The sequence below is a fragment of the Erigeron canadensis genome, chromosome 8 (assembly GCF_010389155.1).
Source record: "Erigeron canadensis isolate Cc75 chromosome 8, C_canadensis_v1, whole genome shotgun sequence".
NCBI lineage: Eukaryota > Viridiplantae > Streptophyta > Magnoliopsida > Asterales > Asteraceae > Erigeron > Erigeron canadensis.
Window position 1 is genome coordinate 42,550,026 of NC_057768.1, and position 19,135 is coordinate 42,569,160.

The following is a 19,135-nucleotide window of genomic DNA, read 5'->3' on the forward strand; positions in this document are numbered from 1 at the left end:
TGCTTCACAACATTACTTATTTTTCATAGTTAAACCACTCTAGCTAGTACGAACTAAAACATGGAGGGTGGTTGCATCAATGGTTCTGCTCTAAAAATGTCGAAGAAACCAGCAAGAAAGGATATTGAGAAAAATAGAAGGAACCATATGAAGTTTCTCACCTCACAACTTTTCTCTCTTATCCCTACTCATTACATGTCCAAGGTTTTTTACTCTTGAAACTCCATTATGATCAACTTCCTTTTTCAAATAAATTAAAATGTGACTTGTGTGTTCATAGATATATTAGCGGATACTTTTCTAATTACCTGTTATAATTAATATCCATATATCTAGGGAGGTGATCAAGTGTCGGATCGAATGGATAGAGCAATAGAGTACATTCAAAGCTTGAAAACCAACTTGGAAATGATCGAAAACAAGAAGGAGAAGCTATTGAGTAGGAAGAGATCACATGAACACATACAAACTAATAATTCGAGCAATTCATCGCATGATATTCAAATCCACGAAATGAGTCATGATCTTGATGTTGTTCTAGTAACGGGTTTGAAAAATCATTCAAGTTTTTGTGACGTTGTCCAATTACTTGATCAATATAGCGCTGAGGTGGCACTTGCGAACTTTTCAAGTTGTGGGCATTCGACATTTCACATCCGTCATAAAAAGGTGAATTTTGTTACAGATACCGCGATAACGATTTTATACATATGCGTAAAGTTAATATTGACATTGAGACATATGCGTAAAGTTGTTTTTTTTAATCATGATGTCAAAGCAAGCAGACTAATCCCAAGAAATGACTCAATATGTATTTCTTAAACTTAATATGTATTTCTACTAGTTGTCATCTTTCTAATATATACATTATTAAATTGGTATAGATTGAAGCCGATGGTATTTGTAAGAGAATCAAGCAAAAGCTTGAAGGATCTACAGTCATGGAGTTCAAGGAAAATGCGTCATCATTTTGGAGTCAACCAGATTCAGATTTAAGTGTATGGGACTTTGATGTCCATTCCTTTATGTGGGGATTGGAGTTAGAGGTGTTGCCACCTAGTATATTTAGTTAGAGACGATCGAAAACAGGATCAGATAGAACTTAGCTTTACATGAGCATAAGCGAACCAAGGATTTCTAAGTTAAGGGGGTTTAGACGAATATGCTATTCCAACATTATGTCAAAGTTCGTTTGTAACTGCGAGACAGAGGCACCCTTGTCTTTCGGTTTGACAGTCGTATAGTTAGATTCTTGCCGACGATTCAAGCGAGTAACATGAAAATATGTTAGCTATATGATAATAATTTGTTAATGTATAATATTTAGAGATGTTTCTTTTACAGTAACCTTTAGTATTGGCATGATGTATATATGAATCTTGAAACACATATAGTAACTTGTTAAAAAAAAAAGTTAGCTTTTTATTCGGTTGTTTATAACTTTAGTTACTGGTACATTAACCATATTTTGTGGTACATTTATCATTTCCCATGTTAAATAAACAAATCAAAACCCATCTGCTAAAGCATTTATATTGTAATAAAATATATGTAAATAAGAAGCAAATTTGCACGAATAACATACAAATCAATAACGAAACCATAACCATCCTAAAGCAAAAAAAAAAAAAACAAATTTGCACGAATTCACGTTTCCCATCGTTTCCCTTTCAAACTCGCATATCAAACACAAACCGTTGGCTGATCTTACAACATTGTGCCGTAGCTTGCTGCTTCGTATTCTACCACTATATTTGCACAAAATCAACTAGGTGGCCACGCTATCACATGGCCCAATGTCTTTGCTAGCAAGACATACCAAAACTGATTTCCTGGTACCAAACGAAAATGACCCAAACTGTTTTTAATAATCTCTCATCCCATGACAGGCCCACAACTAATAACAAACATAGGGTGTCTTCGTTGGGTACACCAATGAGGCCATGAGTAGGGTGAATACTGCCAAGCTCGAGCTCAGGGTGTGAAATATTAACATTGCTACAATTCAATGTGTTGATATGTGATTGAAGTACCAAACATTAACATAAAAACAGAATCGGTGTTAACACCAGTTATAGCCGTGATAACGTCTTACTAATTACCACATGACAGTCTTAGAAGTCAACATAATTGATGTCGATACAGATTGAGGATTTATAATAGAATCTATTACTTGAATGACATATCAATACATTACAAAAATTGTAGCGATGTTGATTTCACACCGAGACTGGTCACCTGCGGTTCTTAAGTCAGGAGGGATGACAAATGACCAATAGTGTTAACATACATGGCAAACCAAATTTAGACTATAGATTGTTGATGGGCTTAAAACTTGTCAAAGCTATAACAGATTTTTGTTTATCAGTAAGCAAGTATTGATTGATTTCTGTCAAAGTAGTTGTAGAATAAAACTAATCCATCCTAAATAATTTTTGAAATAAGATCTAGAGGTTAAACAGTACAAAATCAAATCTGGTTCCACATCAAGAACACAACACGTTTACCTTCACAATAACCCAAACAAATGATTACAACTACAATGTTTTTCTATTATAAAATAGTGTTACAAAATATTTGGTGATTTTTTTGTAAATATAAAGTTTATGTTGGTTTATTATATACGGTACTGCAAAGTTACAAATTCAGCAGCTTAGAAGTAAAATTTAATATAATGAATGCAAATATATTGAGAAGAAAGCATGAAAATCAGAAACATAAAAATGTTTTTCTCATACACAGCATTGTCAAACTGTGTCAGAAGGTGTCCTAAGATTTTTATGTTTTCATCATCTTTTCAGGATTTCGACTCTTATATACAAGCAACAAAACCCCGAAGGGATTTATATTTATACAAACAAATTTAAAACAATATAGATCAATCAATTAATTTAGATAAATAAAGTATATAGAAATAGTAAAGGACTTATTAACAAATGAATGAATCAGAAAGAACGTAGCAAAGGAGTTTAATCGGATCATCTGATATATATATAAATCATCTCCGCTCCGTTTTCCTCATCTCCATATATATTGAACACCTATAAATTTACTAAATAAAATACCTAAAATACAATATAAGAAGGAGGCATGAATGAGATCTGATAGGGAAGCTCAAATATCATATCATAAATATATATAGGGAGGAGGCGGGTGTGCGTGATATAAAACCCTAGTTTGAGCTACGCGGGCGGGCCTCCTTAAAAAAAAGGATGGGTGTTTGGTTGCGGGTGCATTCTTATCCTTTACTGGCTTTCAACGTTTTTCAAGTTTGGCTGACGTTTTGTTCTAGCCTTTCAATTTACTTAGATTAATCCTCCTAGTTAATTTTTTTTTAAAAAACAGTAATGGATAAATAGCTAATACCTTTTACGCGGATGCGTCAATGCCAGTTCGACTCCTGAAAATGCTCTAAAGAGTTTGCTCCCCATGTGTTAGATGTTTAAAGCATTATTAAAGTCCCTCACCACATGGTGAAAAATCCTCCTACTTACTTTAGCATAGAAAAATATTCAATACTTCCAAGTCAATTCGTTGGTGTTCGGGCTTTATATCTATAATAGAAAATAACTTATATATTTTTATGTTTTTAGTAGTATTTAAAATTTAAAATTACATACTTACAAAAGTAAATGCAAATTTGTGTATCGGAGACATAAATTTATTTTTATAAGTTTGCTTTGAAAACATGTAACTTAAATGCTACTAAAAAGCATACAATTTCAGAAAACAATATATTATAAGAAATAATGTTTGAATTAATTTATTAATATTATAACTTGAAAATAACAGTTTATTTTTTAATATCGTGTTTTATCCAAATGGATTTTTCAAATTGTGAGGTGACAAAAAAAAATCAAGAAATAGTTATTTATTAACTTTCGTTTGATTTATTAATATTTATAGGTTTTACATATTCAAAAATAAACATAATTCATGAGGAAAATGAGTTGATTTTTTAAGTTGTTGTCAAACCCATAAAAACATTGGTCAAAGTGGAAATCCGTGTAAATTTTATATTTAATTAATAGATATATATCTTGCATTTTAGGAGATAAAATCTTATCTATACTCTTTATTAAAAATTATACACCCCCCTCAAAATAGAAAGTGTTACCAAAATGTCACATGTGAAATTACCAAAATGTCCTTAATAAACACCCCACCATGGAAGAGTTTTTATAAATTACCAAATTTGTCCTTAATGAATTAATTTACATCCTAAACCCTTATTTTGCTAATTTACATTCTAAGTTTTTATCTTATAAAATAGTTCTATTATCTTAACATCAACTTACACCACTCGACACCAATTGTCGATGTCATCACCATGCGTCACCAACCCCACTATACCGTCGTCGCCGTTACCGCCGCCGCATTGCGCGGGTACCATGCTCGTATTGTTTGGTGGTTATGTCCTCTCAAAAATAGTGGATATCCATTTGTATTTACAGGGATTGTTAATTCAATGAGAAGGCAGGCAATATACAAACTATTATGGTATCACGTACAACCGATCCTCTGCTAATTCTATCCCCTCTTCAATTCTCATGGCTTCCCACTTACATCCTGCAGTCACCGTTACCAGCATCAAAACCTATATTCCCATCACCCTTCATATTTAAACCGGTCACTACATTACCTGGTCGGAACTTTTCAAAATTCACTACAAATCGTTTCAGGTTTATGATCATCTCCAACCTCGTGTTACTTCTTCCAGCTCTTTGTCCGACAACGATAAGGAAAAAGAAACTCCACCCACAGAGACTTGGGAACGCTTGGATTCCATTGTTCTCTGATGGATCTATGGCACAATCTCTACTGATCTCCTCTATACCATTCTGAAACCCAACACCACCGCTTATTATGCTTGGACCGCGTTATCAAACCTTTACCAAGATAACAAAGCCACTCGCACAATTGATCTTAACAGTACGAAAGCGTCGCTCTAATGCTTTCACGCACCAAACCCCTGTCGAGTTTCTTTGAAACACGTTCTCAACTCTGCATGACTGAAGCTCAAAAGAATAGTCAAGCTAAACATACTGCTCAAATTGCCAACATTTATTTAACCACTAATACAAATCGCACCAACACTTCACGATCTATGGATCCTCGTCACGTCGACACCAGGTATGAATCCGTGGAGCATGGTCGTGGTCGCGGCCTGATCATACAACCTACCCGGTAGGATACTCACACCCGCGCAGTGGGGGTCGTAGGCGAGGTCGCGGATATGTTCCTCGTGGAGCTAACGGCTGGAATTATCCAGCAATCAATCTTCTATACAACAGGTACCATGGAATTCTTCTCGGGCAGGTTCATCTTCCCAGCCTTAGGTCGGATACACGCAACAATCATGGGCCCCTTGGATGGTTCCCCCATGCCCTTTCCCAATAGCTCCAAGATAAAATAATGTTGGTCCCGGTGTTCTAGGTCCTTCGCCAGCCCAAAACTATGCTGCTAGCTAAGCACAATCCACTGTTGATGGATACACTCCAACGGATTCAGGTGCGACAGATCATATGACTTCTTCTACTAATTTCCCGTCTTTATTTAATAATGGCATGTCTGGTAACATTGTAGTTGGTAATGGCAAAACCATAACCGTTCTTGGACAAAGTAACTAAACATTACAACCACCATTCCCACCTTACAGATTAACCAATGTTCTTTATTCACCATATTTAATCAAAAACTTGCTTTTTGTCCGTCGTTTCACTAAAGATAATCAAGTTTTTGTCGAATTTGACCCCTTTGATTTTTTTGTGAAGGACCTCAAGACACGAACCCTTATCCTTCACTACAATAGTTCTGGTGATTTTTACACATTGGATCCTACACAAGGGTCAACATTTACCTCACCATCGACCTTTGTCGCCGTGTCTCAAGATCTTTGGCATTAACGTCTTGGACATCCTGGCTCCAATATATTGAATTCTCTTAAGCATTCTAGTTTTGGCAAACACGTTCGCCTCCCATTTATGAATTCATCAACTTCTACTTTTCTACCATTTGATATCATACATAGTGATTTATGGACATCACCCATTCTTAGTACTGGTGGCCACCGTTATTAAATTTTATTTCTTGATGATTTTACTAACTTCTTATGGACTTTTCCACTCAGTCACAAATCCCAAGTTTTTACTATCTTTCAAACATGTTCTACTTTCATTAATACACAATTTGAATGTAAAATCAAACAATTTCAATGTGATAATGGTAAGGAATTTGTCAATGCTCAATTTAAAAGTTTCTGTGTAACAAATGGCATGCAATTTCAACTTTCTTTTCCACACACCTCCTCCCAAAATGGCAACGTCGAGAGAAATATTAGAACCATAAACAATCTTATTAGAACTCGCTTGCTCAAGCTTTTATGCCCAATACTTACTGGCAACATGCTCTAAAGGTAGCTACTTATCTTATCAACATCCTTCATAGTAAACTTCTCCACCACAAATCTCCTACTCAACTACTCAATCTCACTCAACCCTCTTATACCCATCTCCATGTTTTTGGTTGTCTATTATCCACTAATTTCTCACACCTCAATCAATAAACTTCAACATCGATCTATGCCGTGTGTGTTTCTTGGTTATCCGTCTAATCATCGCGGTTACAAATGCCTTGATTATTATCAATTGTCATGTCATATTTGATGAAACAATTTTTCCCTTCTTCCATTCTCCACAAAAGTCACCTTCGTCTTACGATTTCCTCAATTCTCCTATTCATCCCTCCTATTGGCCACATATTTCCAATCTCGATACACCCATCTCAATCTACGATATCTCCCCTACTCCGTCACCCACTCCGCCTCCCAAACTGCCCATCACTTAAACTTACATTCGCCGCCCAAAAACACCCACCACCACAAACCCGAGCTGCTCACAACCAGTACCACCACCACTCCCTCCACCGAGTTGTTCACAACCAGTAACACCACCATCCCCTCCACTTGTTCATAACCCCCCTCCTGTTCGTACCATTCGTACTGGCTCTACGACCAGCATCTCTAAACCCAAACAACTTTTTAATCTTAGTACTTCCTTAGTCACCCCTTTGCCTAAATCTCCCATTGAAGCTTTGTCTAAACCGGATTGGTACAAGGGCATGACTACTGAGTTCAATGCTCTTATTAAAAATGGAACATGGGAATTAGTACCTCGCACCACGGATATGCATGTAATCCACAGTTTGTGGTTGTTTCGACATAAATATCGTTCTGATGGCACGTTAGAGCGATATAAAGCTCGTTTGGTTTGTGATGGTAGTACTCAGCAAACGGGCATTGATTGTGGGGAGACTTTTAGTCTGGTTGTTAAACCAACAACTATCCGGACTGTCTTGACTCTTGCCTTATCCCTCTCATGGTTTATCTATCAACTGGATGTTACTAATGCTTTCTTACATAGAAATCTTACTGAAACTGTGTATATGTATCAACCATTGGGATTTCACAATCTTCAGTACCTGGATTATGTATGTTTATTAAAGAAATCATTGTATGGATTAAAGCAGGCACCACGGGCATGGTACCAGTGATTTACTAATTATGTATTGTCCATTGGGTTTCAACAGAGTAACTGTGATAACTCATTATTTATATATCATCGCGGGTCTAAAATGGCTTATTTACTTATTTATGTTGAAGATATCATCCTCACCACTTCACATGATACTTTTCGGGCTCGTCTAATTTCTCTATTAGTTGTTGAATTTGCTATGAAAGACCTTGGGCCGTTGAGTCATTTTCTGAGGATTCATGTTGTCACACGCACACATGATACTATGTTCTTATCCCATCAGTCTTATGCTTTGGATATAATTGAAAGAGTTGGTATGTCTTCTTGCAAATCTGTTGCTACTCCTGTGGATACGAAGTCCAAACTTAGCGCATCAGCTAGTAAACCATTTGATGATCCCACATTATACAGAAGTTTAGCTAGTGCTCTTCAATATCTTACATTTACCGGACCTGATATTAGCTATGTTATCCAACAGGTTTGTATGCGTATGCATTCTCCTTCTGTTGATCATTAGGATGCACTTAAACGCATCATTCGCTACATTAAAAGTACTTGGTCTCTTGGTCTTACCTTAGCATCTTCCATGGATCAAACGTTACGTGCCAACACTGATGCTGATTGGGCTGGTTGTCCTGACACTCGACACTCTAGCTCTGGATATTGTGTTTATTTGGGTACTAATTTGTTATCTTGGTCCTCAAAGCATCAAACAATTGTTTCTCGTTCTAGTGCTGAAGCCGAATACCAGGGGGTTGCGCGCAAATGTTGTTGTTGAACTTTATTGGCTTCGCAATTTACTATTAGAATTACATAGGCATCTTCAAAAACCCAGCTTGGTGTATTGTGATAATGTTAGTATCTATATGGAAATCCAATTCAACATCACCACACAAAACACATTGAGCTATATATTCATTATGTTCGAGCTTGGTTCAACGTGGTTCTGTACGTATTCTTCACATACCTTCTCGTTATCAGATAGATGACATCTTTACAAAAGGTCTTCCACGAGTTCTTTTTGATGATTTCCGATCCAGCCTCAATATTCGTCCTCCTCTCGCTTCGACTGGGTGTAATAGATTATGCATATCGTATATTTAATTAATAGATATATATTTTGTATTTTAGGAGATAAAATCTTTAATTGTTTGGTGGTTATCTCCCTCCAAAAATAGTGGAGAGCCATTTGTATTTACAGGGATTGTTATTCAATGAGAAGGCAGACAATATACAAACTATCAGAAAAAACTTAATTAATTTATAAGTTGTTTAGCTAAAATATGTTCTTTAGCTCAATGGTTGAAAGACCATCCTCTTTATATGAAGTGTTGTGTTCAAGCTTTGAAGAGGACATAGGAATTATGTCCCTTTATGAGGGTTTAACTTGGGTATATTCAGGTTCAAGTCTAGGAGGCAGGGTTTACCTCTGTTAATTGTCGTGCTTTCGGGTGGATTGGTATGGGGTTTTCTCCCCATCGGGTATTTCAAATAGGCATTTCTACTTCGAGTAGATCTCTAGCGCGGATCCGGTTAGGACAACGTATGCTAGACCTCCCGCTGTCGAATCACGATACGAAGTTTTCAACGAAATTCACCTTTAAAAAAAAAGTTTAAAAAAAAAACATTAATCAAAAGCATGTTAAGTAATAAAAAAAATAATCTCACTTAAATTTAATTATCTATCTTGTAAATTTTAACTAAGTAATGGTTCAATATATTTCTATTTTTATTCTATTTGCTTGTTTGTATGTCCTCTCCGGATGGTTTGGCTTTCGTTGACGAAGTTTTTTTTTTTGTCTCGCATAATTGTAATTGCCATAAGTTGTTTTTTAATCTTTTTTACAATTTTAGCTGTTAAAGTTTCAGATAAATTTGAAATTGTGTAACTTTTGTATATATCTAAAATATACTTTTTGATCTTTAATGTTTTGCTAGTTGATCTTTTATTATTAATAAAGTATTTCTCCCGTTCCAACGGAAAATAACTAAAAGTAATACAATATGATTGGGCAACTCTCAAATCTTTTAAAATCATATGTTACAGCTCATACATTGGTTCAAATTTCGCAATTTTGTAATTCAATATTAACTTAAACTTTAAAATAAAAATTCAAAATTTGTTAAGTAATGATATATCTGCAACACAAATTAATCATTGACAACAAAATTACATAGTATATTGCATATTGTACAATTATTATATAACATATATTTTTATGGAGCTGTAGATTTATATATCCCCGGAAATGTGAATGATGGTTGGGTATTGTACGTGATTAGTTTTTTTTTCTTTAAATAATAAACATTACATCTAAATAAACCAAATAATTCTAAACTACTAAAATAAGACTTTATTCTTTATTTTAAAAATTAAGCAAAAATCTCTACCAAATAAATTAACCTCATAGTCTCATACACATTGCATGCGATTGTGATTAGTAGTAATATATTAATTTCTATCTAACTTTTCCTATTGTGAAACTAAAAAGATTGAAACAAATACTAACAAAAAATTCCATTAAATACGTAACAATAAAAAAACAAGACAAATTCAACATCGAAAGTAAATCACTTTCAGAATGATCACTAATAAGAAATTCTTTTAGAAAACAAAACTGATCAAACCCAAACTCAAAGCCACAATCAATCCAACAAACCCTCCAAAGCTAAAGCTAGTAGATGCAACGCTTGAAGTCGTTGGGGCTGGAGCTGGAACCGGGGCATATATTTCCAATCCGTCACTACCTTGTATCACGGCTGTTGATGGTGCCGCCACGGGTGCTAGAGTGGGAGCAGCAGGAGTAGTTGGGTGTCTCACGGCCATGACTACTACGATTAACTTCTGTCCCTTTTCACATTTATCATTTTGTCCACTGATGAAAAAAAATGGACCTGACCTCTTGAATTTGAATACCGAGTTGCCTTCATTCAAGGTTACTTTGGGGCTCGTTTTGTTACACTTTTGGTAAGCCTCTTGGTTTACTACCAAAACCGAATCCATCCCTTGTTCATACTTGAAAACTGCATCATACATTATAATACCAACAACAACAAAAAATAGAATATAAGCAAACTTAGTTAATTGATATAAACTCAAACATATATAGAAAGAAAAAAAAATGCTAAAGATGGACAGATGGTTAACCTAGAGTGTCGTTGAGCTGAAATCGGTTACGTTCAACCCAATGGTTATAGCTTTCGCGCGGGTCAAGAACCCAACCATCTTTGCCACCCACATAGAATGTGTAGCCGTAACATGATCCCATGAATCCTAAAAGAATGACAAGCAAAGTTGCTAGGTTTGTAAGCAGCTTCATGTTGTGTTCCATTGATAGATGTACGGTGATATATCCAAAATGCAGGGATAGTATATATATTGTGTGTGTATTGTAATTGTAAAGAGAGATATAAGAAGGCAAGTAATTAATTTGGGAATGAAAATGGGTGAATATATATAGGAGATATGGAAGTGAAGTTACCGTTAGTTTGGGTGCATGGTTATTGCTTAGTTGGATGTAACGGATTTAATGTTGTTGTGATATGCATGAGATTATTTTGGTAAAAGAGTAACGTTTCGATTAAAGTTGAAATGTGGATTTTGTTCAATAGTCACGTTTAATAAGTTGGGACTTGAAGTTTAAGAGGTTTTATTAATTAATTAGTTACTGTATTAATTAAACCATTGAACGAGTTTTAATTAGGCCATTTATAACAGGAATTTATTTTTAATAAAAAAAAAGACAGGACATAATAAGGATATGAATATAAATCGAGAAGTCTCCATAGTCAAGTATCTAAAGTCTAAACAGCAATGTAAGAAGTTCATGTTTAATCAGTAAGCTAGCTTGATTATTGAATTGCCTATATGTATAGTGCTTAATTTTCAAAAATGGCAAGGAAGAAAAGGTCTCTCTTTTATCATATCTTATTTTACAACAGTTGATAGTATACATGATGCACAACTACAAGCATGACTTATACAAACTACTGGCCTGTTCACTAGTAACATAACTTCATTCTATAATTAGAAAGGAGATAAGAAGATTAAGAACATCAACAGATCGGACCTTACAAGTAATCTATGTATATAATGCATCACGTATGATGCTTTTTTAGACGGGTTTCAGCATGTTTGTCACCACAAGGATGCTCAAAGCAATCAACAGGGTGTTGAAGGACCGCATCACATTCCTTCTTGCTCCTTTGAAGAGGCTTGTCCGGCAAACAGTTTCTTCGGTCATCAGACACAATTCCCTTCGACGTCAAATTCCCACAAATACCCTCTTCCTCAAAGAAATAGTTATAAGAAAACGTAAAGTTTGCCAAATTAGGCAATTCACAAACACCCAATGGCACAACACCACTCATCATATTATGGCCTAAATTTAGCTGCTCCAGATGAGCTAATCCTGCAATGCTATAAGGTATCTCGCCTACTAACTTGTTAGAGCTCACATCCAATACCCTTAACTTATAAAGATACCCGACTTCAGGAGGCAAACACCCAGATACATTCGTATTGATCAACAGCAATTCCTCCATGGTGTTTGCGAAATTGGCTATGCTTGGTGGTAGACACCCCCCTAAATTGTTGTTCGCAAAAACCACCACAGAAGCAGTACTTGAGCCCAAGTTCGAAGGGATCACAGATGTCAAACGGTTGTTGTTGATGAAGATGGCATCAAGGTTTAAACTAAACAGTTCAGAAGGTAATGGTCCTTCGAATTCATTGTAACGAAGGTCGAGAAATTTGAGGCTAGGGAGTGACATGACAACAAAAGGGAAAGGACCAACAAATCGGTTATTGCTGAGATCAAGCTCAAAGAGTAAAGTGAGATTTGATAGAGTGAGTGGGAGGATACCGCAGAAGCGGTTGCTGTTTAGATGCAGAAGTGCAAGATCGGATAATAGACCAAGTTCATCAGGGAGGAACCCGGCAATGTCTGCATGGTTCAAATCAATACCTGCAACTGTTTCTATATTGGTGTCATTTGGAAATGGAGCACAATATACTCCTGTGTAGTTACAGACCGAAGGACCGGTCCAATCTAAAGTGGTATTAAAGGGGTCAGAGTAAATAACTTTTTTCCATGCTTGAAGTGCAAGATAAGCTTGTTGGAGTCGAGGGTTTGATGCTTCTTTTTGTTGGTGGTGCGTGTGGTGGTTGGTAATGGGGGAATGACGGTGTTTGGCTGCTATGTTGCTAAAAGAAACAGCAAGGTAAAGAACCAGAAATGAAAACAAAGCAGTAGTACTGGTAGTAAGTAAAGAACTACTGGAAGCCATATCTTTTTTGATGATCCCAACTAGTACATATTGCTCTTTTTATAAGCAGTTACATCCTTAGGAACTTATAGTCTAGCTGGTAATAATTGTTCTTGACCTGACATGGATAGCTTTCAAGAATGTTATTGGCTGACAGAATCATTAAAAATTGAAACTTGTTTGCATGTTTAGTTTTGTAAGCAGGATCTTTGTAGGTTAGGAAGAAAATGTAGACAAATCCTAAGTAATTGATGGTTAATTTGAAGAGTGCAATGTATGACAAGGAGATGACAACTTCTCAGTTGTTAAGAGAGAACGACAGCCACCGTTGAAGATCATGGTGTGTTTTCTTGAATGTGAAGAAATATTTGGATAAAACAATGGAGAATGGATTCAATTTATATGCCTGAATAGTCCAAAAGAACTAGAAGATGACGTACCTGAAGATAAGGTTCAAAATTTAAGTTATCATGAAGTTGAATTTATTCTTCTGTATTACTTGTTTCATCATGCTAAAGTCTTACGTGGTTCTTCATGAACGATTTAAATATTTGATCATATAACAAAGGAGATCATACCTTTGATACAAAACTACAAAAGTGTATTACAAGATATTGACAACTGAACCTAAAGCCCTAAAGGTCTAGTTTAAGCTTATGTTGTAGCTAATGACCCTAATTCAGGCATCCCATATCATGGACGCAAACGACATCAAAATATGGTGGTTTACGAATTAGTCACAACAATTAAACGGCATATATCAAGGGACTTCAGGTTTGGTTGCTAATGAGGGATGTAGCAGCTCTAAGGTTGTAGAATGTGCAAACTTTGCTGGAAGAGTCAAGAGAGGCTCATTTCCGGTCAACTTTTGCACTGCCATTCCCAGTGTATAACCTAATGCACGTCCAACTGGGACTGCCACTGCATTACCCACTTGACGGTATCTGCAAACAAGTAACTTTAGATTAAAAGTGACGTAACTAGAAATATTAGTTTTCAACCAATTGCTTTACCCTGTAATATAGTTGCTAAGAGTGATAACAACTGTAACTGTAACCATTGTAATCGGCATTAGCTTTCAAGAGAACGACTGAAGTTGTAGAATCCCCAAAAAGGACTACAACTATACCCAATCCCGATATGAGTGGGGTATGGAATTCCAAAAAAAAGACTATACTTGTAAAACCTAAACATTTTATAGACAATGCATTTCATTGTCTGTTCAAGGAATAGCATATTGTGTTTTAAGGGATACAGTACAAGTGTACAACCACGGGAATACTACTGCGGAGAACTAATTAACAAACGACATTCATGTCATCTGCTAAAAGAAATATAGAGGATAATCCAAGGCATACCTTTCTTTCACGCTGCCACATAATGCATAAAAGTCAGGAAACCCTTGCAATCTTGCATTCTCGCGAATAGTGAGGCACCTATCTTGTTCTGGATGTAAAATTGCCTGAAGTTGAACAAGATTGATAAGTAACCCTAAGATGGCTTTTTAAACATTTGACAGTTGTATTAAAGCTAACCTCAGAACGATAATTTGGCATACATAGCACAGTTGAAACCGTCTCATCCCACCACAAACGTCCAAAAGATCTGGGAAGTTATACAAAAGAAAAGCAACTATTGATAGGCGAGATACAAGATTCCAAGAAATGTAAAGAAGAGGCTCTTACTTTGTGTTTTTCCCGTCATTAAAATTTATTGCATACTCGGGGACCTACAAAAATAAATAAATCGCATAAATAAATATACAATACACAGATTCATTCGCAAGAATTTCAGTCCATATCACAGTTACTTACCCAATGTTTTCCAGATGGCATGAGCTCAGTGTCAGGTGTTCTGCTTACAACATTATCATCATCAGAAACAACACCTGGGAGATCTCTAAAATTTGCTCCCTAGAATCAAATATTAGATAAACACTGAAACCAAGCTGAAAATTTTAATAACCTAAAAAATTAACACCATCCTCCAACCTTTCTTTTTGGGACACGGCAAACTCGTAGATGGTCATCCTCATTTAATTCAAAAGGGCGGTGATCATGTAGTACAGACTTCTCTACCTTACAAGAACTTCCGGTAGCAATGCCCAACATATCTGAAGGTCAGAAATAACATGTAAAGTAACCATTATATCAACATGAATTTTGTTTCATGGACGAGTCAACTCACCAGACTTGGAAGCTCTAATAAACTTTTGGAACTCCGTTTCTGGAGCACTTGTGTACTTCATTACATCACGACTTTCAGAGTTTGAGACCTTTATGATCAAGGTTTAGAATTAGAATGCAGTCATTATAGAGCACATATAATACACAGGTAAGAAAGAGTAGAGACCGGTGGGAGGTCAGATATGGCATCTCCAAGAAGAACACACTTCTCAAGGTTCCGGGATCCCCCTTCATCATAAGCAACAACATTACGCTGTAATATGGAAATTAGTTAGCAAATAATTGAAGAGCTTACAACCAATAGGTTCCACAGGAAAGCACCTCAAATCCAATTGGAGGCCCATATTTTAAGATCACATCATGAGTAGGAAGTGGAAATGGTGGCAAATGCTGCAAAGAAAATAAGTATATAATTAGAAGTGAATTATTATGAGTTTATACTTTATACCAGAGATGGAAAATTCAATACTTTTAATTATAAATGGGTCAATCTGCCTGCTTTTATCTCAAGAAGGTCAAATGGATAGACTCAAAATATTTAACTAAAATATGCACGGGTCAAATGGGGCAAACAGGTTGATCCTTATCCAGAGGTGTTTAAGGCCCAAACGGTCCTTTTCAACCCTTACTGAAAAAAGACATGTCTTAGCCTATACAGGTTTGGACCTGTTATCCAACCCACATATTTTAGTTTATAAAGAAAGATTTAAAGCTTGCCTCATCAGCATGAGCACCCCACAAGAATACACGCAAGCGGAATTGGGGAAGACCATAACAACCAGCTGCAATTATCCCGAGCCTTACTTGATAATATTCACCAACCAGGCTACTTATTGCATATCTACCAAGGCAACCATTTGCAAACCTTAATATATCCACAACATTTTCCATCAAAATGTATTTTGGCCTCAAAAATTTGATGATTTCCATGAAGACTACAATTTGATAATTCTTTTCATCTTCCAAAGGAGAATCCCAGTTTCTATGGCGGTTATAACCACTTATTCCTTGGCATGGAGGACCACCACATATGATATCAACATCACCCTGCAACATAAACACTATATTTAATTCACTTTTTATTACCAAACATAATTTTTTTCATATTAATCACGCCATTTGTGTACTGATCGTACCGGACGTGGCAATATTTTTGCCTTGATTCCCTTCTGAACAAACTCACGGATCTTTTCTTCACAATTGCTGAGCAGATAAAAAAATATTGATAGTAAGCATGTAACATAAGATGTTTAAAAATATAAAATATAACAAGGATTACCTTAACTGCTTGACTGGCTCCCATGTATCATCACTTGGACCATATCCAGCCCAGCGCACCTTAAATTGGAGTCCACGCTTGCTAGTTCCACCAAGTTCACTATAACAGATATCAACCATTTTTTCAACTTCATATTCATCTTTGGACACCCTATTGTCAGCTTTTGAGGGTATAATGTTATCAGGTGATCCAGTGCACATGAAATCTTGACCTTGTGTTTCCTCCTTCTTGTCCGCAAATTTTTGGCATAGCTTGTCCCACTCCTTTATAAGGTCACGAAAGTCCTCAGCAGATTCATTTCTAATCTGTATAAGATAGTAAGACTAACCGTACATGTCTGCGATTATCTTTATATAAAAAATCATTGAAGGAAAGATGAAATGCAGCTGACTTGTGTCTCTGGATGGTTTAATCTTAAGCTTTCACATGCCCAACTATTAGCATCTACAGCCCATTTCTACATATTGAGAGGAAAATCAACGTGATTATTATCTCAAAGTTTTCAAGAATAATTGGAATGAATAAATAATAACTCATTATATATCTTACAGCGGATAGATCTACACCAGATAGCTTTGCTCCAAAACACAATCCTGTTGACATTCCACCACAGCCGGAGTACAAATCTAATAGTGTCAACTCTAATTTGTGAGGTTCTAAACTAGCTATAGTTTCATTCGAATTATGGTTTACGACTCCATTACTATGGATTTCCTCGTTGTAGGATGGGGACAAACTGCCATGATCTGAAGAAACGTCTGCAACATCCACAACTGTCAGATGGAATTCTGGTAGAATCCGTAAATGCTAAAAGAAAAATGACTACTTACCATTTTTAATTGTACAAAAGGTGGAGTAATCTATGTTGTATTGCATGTCATAATAAAAATCACATGGCGAAATAGACTTCAAATTTACCTACCAAATAAGAAAGGAAAGCCCCATTTTAAAGCATGCAGCGGGAGATTTGTTGAAAATGTTCAAGTACAAGTTCCTAACATACACCAGGTGGTTTTTTAAGTACTTTCACTTTGGAGACAATGCAATCTAACGGATTGTCATTCATTAAGGTGGAGTAGAACAACCGTTTCTTGTTGTTAGATGCTGCTGCATCCTTTATTACCTGCAGTTTAGATGTTGTATTCAGTAATGTAAGCATAAAATGAGATATCAGAGTTCAATGCATATATAAAGTATACCGAGTAGTCTCACCGTATCTTCAGCTCTAAAGAACCACTGAACTCGGAAATAGTCTTCACCATCATTTGTTTTAAAAAACTCAAGTATCCTACCAACATGATTATGGCCCCCTTCTTCACCCTGAAATACGATCATATTATTTCGTGTGTCTTAAAACACTAATCAACTTTTGTCACTTAAATTGTGATAAACAGTACAAGTTAAACCAGAAGAAGAAAAAAAGTACAAAAGGATGTGTAGAGTCCAATATTGATTGCTTAAATATCATTTTACTTGGGTCGAGATGATATAAAGCTTCATTAGAACCGTGCTAGAAGAAATAAACTATTTACCTTCACAGTTGCACAATCACCAAGATCAAAGACCTTACCCTCAATCTTAGCTTGTAGATAATGACATTTTACATTTAAAACTAACTGGTCATCATCGTCATCGTCATTCCTAAATCATAAAACATAAATATAAACATATGTTTATAATTGCATATGAGAACATCTGCATGGATAGAGTGATCACTAACTTGGTGTTCGGATAGCGTCGTTTATTATTGAGTTCCTACATGAATGTAGACATATGACAACTGATCAGTAATAACACGTACAACATTATACTGTATTTACTTTTTTTTTTACTAGCGAAAGCAAACAACGTCGTCTCATGCCAACAAACTAACCATTAATAGTAGTTCTATTACATGCTAACTCATAACTAAGACCAAAACTCATGGACCTTGGACAAATTTTACATTAACTAAAGATATTAGCGGTTGGTTGCTTTCAAGAGGCAACCGTCTCTCCAAAACACCTATTTCGGGAGGTAGACAATTGACACTGGAATAAAACACAATTCAACAATAATTCCAGTCGACCCTATAAATAAAATAACATATTGTTATAGAAACAAATATATATCTATGTATATACGAGTATATATATACTAAGCTAATTAACTATATAAAAAATTATTAAAGTCATAGGGCCAGACAAACTCCACATTTTTTTTATTTGATACATACATTGAATTAGATAGATAGTACATTCTCTGTTTCAACAGAACAATTTGTGAATATTTTTGGTGTTCTACAAGTACTAACTCTTATTTTCGTTATACATACATATAATAATGTCTGTGGAACTTAAGAATGCACCTTATGTAAATAATGTGGGTGTGCATATATACCTGAGACTGAGAATGATAACGCCAAGGCCATCTCCGGCGAGCCTCGTCATCAGGAACAGGATCACCGATGAAGAAAGAAACTTCACTGACGGAACAAGAAACAGCTTCAACCTTTTGCTTCTTCTTAACCGGTGTTTTGTCGGAATTTACAGGAATGCCCTTGCCGGAATTACTGCAGCCAACTAGTCTTGGTGATCGTCTACATCCGGTAGGCGAAATTTGGATTGATGGCGGCGCATGTGGTGGTTGGGATTTGTTGATGGTGACGCCGTCACAGTTGTTAGCCACCATCTCCGATTGACCTTTCTTTTTACAGAGAGATGAAGAGTGTACTGTATATAATGGGAAATACAGTTGTAAAGTGACAAGTGTATGCCGATTTTTACTTTTTATTATTATGAGTATTATTTTTTAATATGCCGAGTTTTACTTTTTATTATTACGAATATTATTTTTTAATTCCTTTAGCTTTTGGGGTAAAAGTAGAAAGG

At 35.8% G+C, this 19,135-nt stretch overlaps 5 protein-coding genes and 1 non-coding gene across 7 annotated transcripts; 2 read left to right on the plus strand and 4 right to left on the minus strand.

The window, feature by feature from the left end:
- LOC122578380 (transcription factor bHLH162-like) lies at window positions 1-1,347 on the plus strand. Its single transcript, XM_043750328.1, has 3 exons — window positions 1-204; window positions 337-669; window positions 885-1,347. Exons 1-3 carry the CDS (start codon window positions 61-63, stop codon window positions 1,071-1,073), a joined length of 666 nt encoding a protein of 221 aa, XP_043606263.1. The 5' UTR covers window positions 1-60; the 3' UTR covers window positions 1,074-1,347.
- Window positions 1,348-2,702: 1,355 nt separating this feature from the next.
- Window positions 2,703-2,801, minus strand: LOC122580725. Its single transcript, XR_006320867.1, has one exon. It is a non-coding gene; the product is annotated as a small nucleolar RNA snoR31/Z110/Z27 (small nucleolar RNA).
- A 4,831-nt stretch (window positions 2,802-7,632) lies between these two features.
- Window positions 7,633-8,310, plus strand: LOC122610907 (uncharacterized mitochondrial protein AtMg00810-like). Its single transcript, XM_043783861.1, has 2 exons — window positions 7,633-8,020; window positions 8,111-8,310. Exons 1-2 carry the CDS (start codon window positions 7,633-7,635, stop codon window positions 8,308-8,310), a joined length of 588 nt encoding a protein of 195 aa, XP_043639796.1.
- Window positions 8,311-10,137: 1,827 nt separating this feature from the next.
- On the minus strand, window positions 10,138-10,864 carry LOC122610908 (early nodulin-like protein 1). The gene is made up of 2 exons (XM_043783862.1): window positions 10,681-10,864; window positions 10,138-10,556 (listed from the first exon to the last, which is right to left on the minus strand). Exons 1-2 carry the CDS (start codon window positions 10,862-10,864, stop codon window positions 10,138-10,140), a joined length of 603 nt encoding a protein of 200 aa, XP_043639797.1.
- Window positions 10,865-11,447: 583 nt separating this feature from the next.
- Window positions 11,448-12,821, minus strand: LOC122610909 (leucine-rich repeat extensin-like protein 4). Its single transcript, XM_043783863.1, has one exon. The coding sequence runs from the start codon at window positions 12,819-12,821 to the stop codon at window positions 11,631-11,633; it is 1,191 nt and encodes a 396-aa protein (XP_043639798.1). The 3' UTR covers window positions 11,448-11,630.
- Window positions 12,822-13,328: 507 nt separating this feature from the next.
- LOC122611193 (DNA (cytosine-5)-methyltransferase CMT2-like) lies at window positions 13,329-18,999 on the minus strand. 2 transcript variants are annotated; one of them, XM_043784175.1, is made up of 20 exons: window positions 18,645-18,999; window positions 17,986-18,020; window positions 17,798-17,906; window positions 17,478-17,585; window positions 17,269-17,388; window positions 17,096-17,183; window positions 16,815-17,023; window positions 16,657-16,722; window positions 16,266-16,570; window positions 16,123-16,189; window positions 15,704-16,033; window positions 15,308-15,376; window positions 15,153-15,239; window positions 14,988-15,075; window positions 14,792-14,913; window positions 14,615-14,713; window positions 14,486-14,529; window positions 14,336-14,405; window positions 14,159-14,262; window positions 13,329-13,744 (listed from the first exon to the last, which is right to left on the minus strand). In XM_043784175.1, the coding sequence occupies exons 1-20, from the start codon at window positions 18,933-18,935 to the stop codon at window positions 13,561-13,563; spliced, it is 2,595 nt and encodes an 864-aa protein (XP_043640110.1). In that variant the 5' UTR covers window positions 18,936-18,999; the 3' UTR covers window positions 13,329-13,560. The 2 variants fall into 2 exon arrangements, with proteins under 2 accessions (XP_043640110.1, XP_043640111.1); XM_043784176.1 differs by lacking the exons at window positions 17,798-17,906; window positions 17,986-18,020.
- Window positions 19,000-19,135: the final 136 nt, after the last annotated feature.

Excerpts from the sequence above, each read along its gene's own strand:
- LOC122611193 (XM_043784175.1), bottom strand. The coding sequence starts at position 18,935 with ATGGTGGCTAACAACTGTGACGGCGTCACCATCAACAAATCCCAACCA. Across the intron at positions 15,076-15,152 it reads CCATATCTGACCTCCCACCG|GTCTCAAACTCTGAAAGTCG; the intron begins GTCTCTACTCTT and ends TTGATCATAAAG. Across the intron at positions 14,263-14,335 it reads TGCCAAATTATCGTTCTGAG|GCAATTTTACATCCAGAACA; the intron begins GTTAGCTTTAAT and ends GTTCAACTTCAG.
- LOC122610909 (XM_043783863.1), bottom strand. The coding sequence starts at position 12,821 with ATGGCTTCCAGTAGTTCTTTACTTACTACCAGTACTACTGCTTTGTTT.
- LOC122578380 (XM_043750328.1), top strand. The coding sequence starts at position 61 with ATGGAGGGTGGTTGCATCAATGGTTCTGCTCTAAAAATGTCGAAGAAA. Across the intron at positions 205-336 it reads CTACTCATTACATGTCCAAG|GGAGGTGATCAAGTGTCGGA; the intron begins GTTTTTTACTCT and ends CCATATATCTAG. Across the intron at positions 670-884 it reads TTCACATCCGTCATAAAAAG|ATTGAAGCCGATGGTATTTG; the intron begins GTGAATTTTGTT and ends AAATTGGTATAG.
- LOC122610907 (XM_043783861.1), top strand. The coding sequence starts at position 7,633 with ATGGCTTATTTACTTATTTATGTTGAAGATATCATCCTCACCACTTCA. Across the intron at positions 8,021-8,110 it reads TATCCAACAGGTTTGTATGC|CATCTTCCATGGATCAAACG; the intron begins GTATGCATTCTC and ends GTCTTACCTTAG.
- LOC122610908 (XM_043783862.1), bottom strand. The coding sequence starts at position 10,864 with ATGGAACACAACATGAAGCTGCTTACAAACCTAGCAACTTTGCTTGTC. Across the intron at positions 10,557-10,680 it reads TCAGCTCAACGACACTCTAG|TTTTCAAGTATGAACAAGGG; the intron begins GTTAACCATCTG and ends TGTATGATGCAG.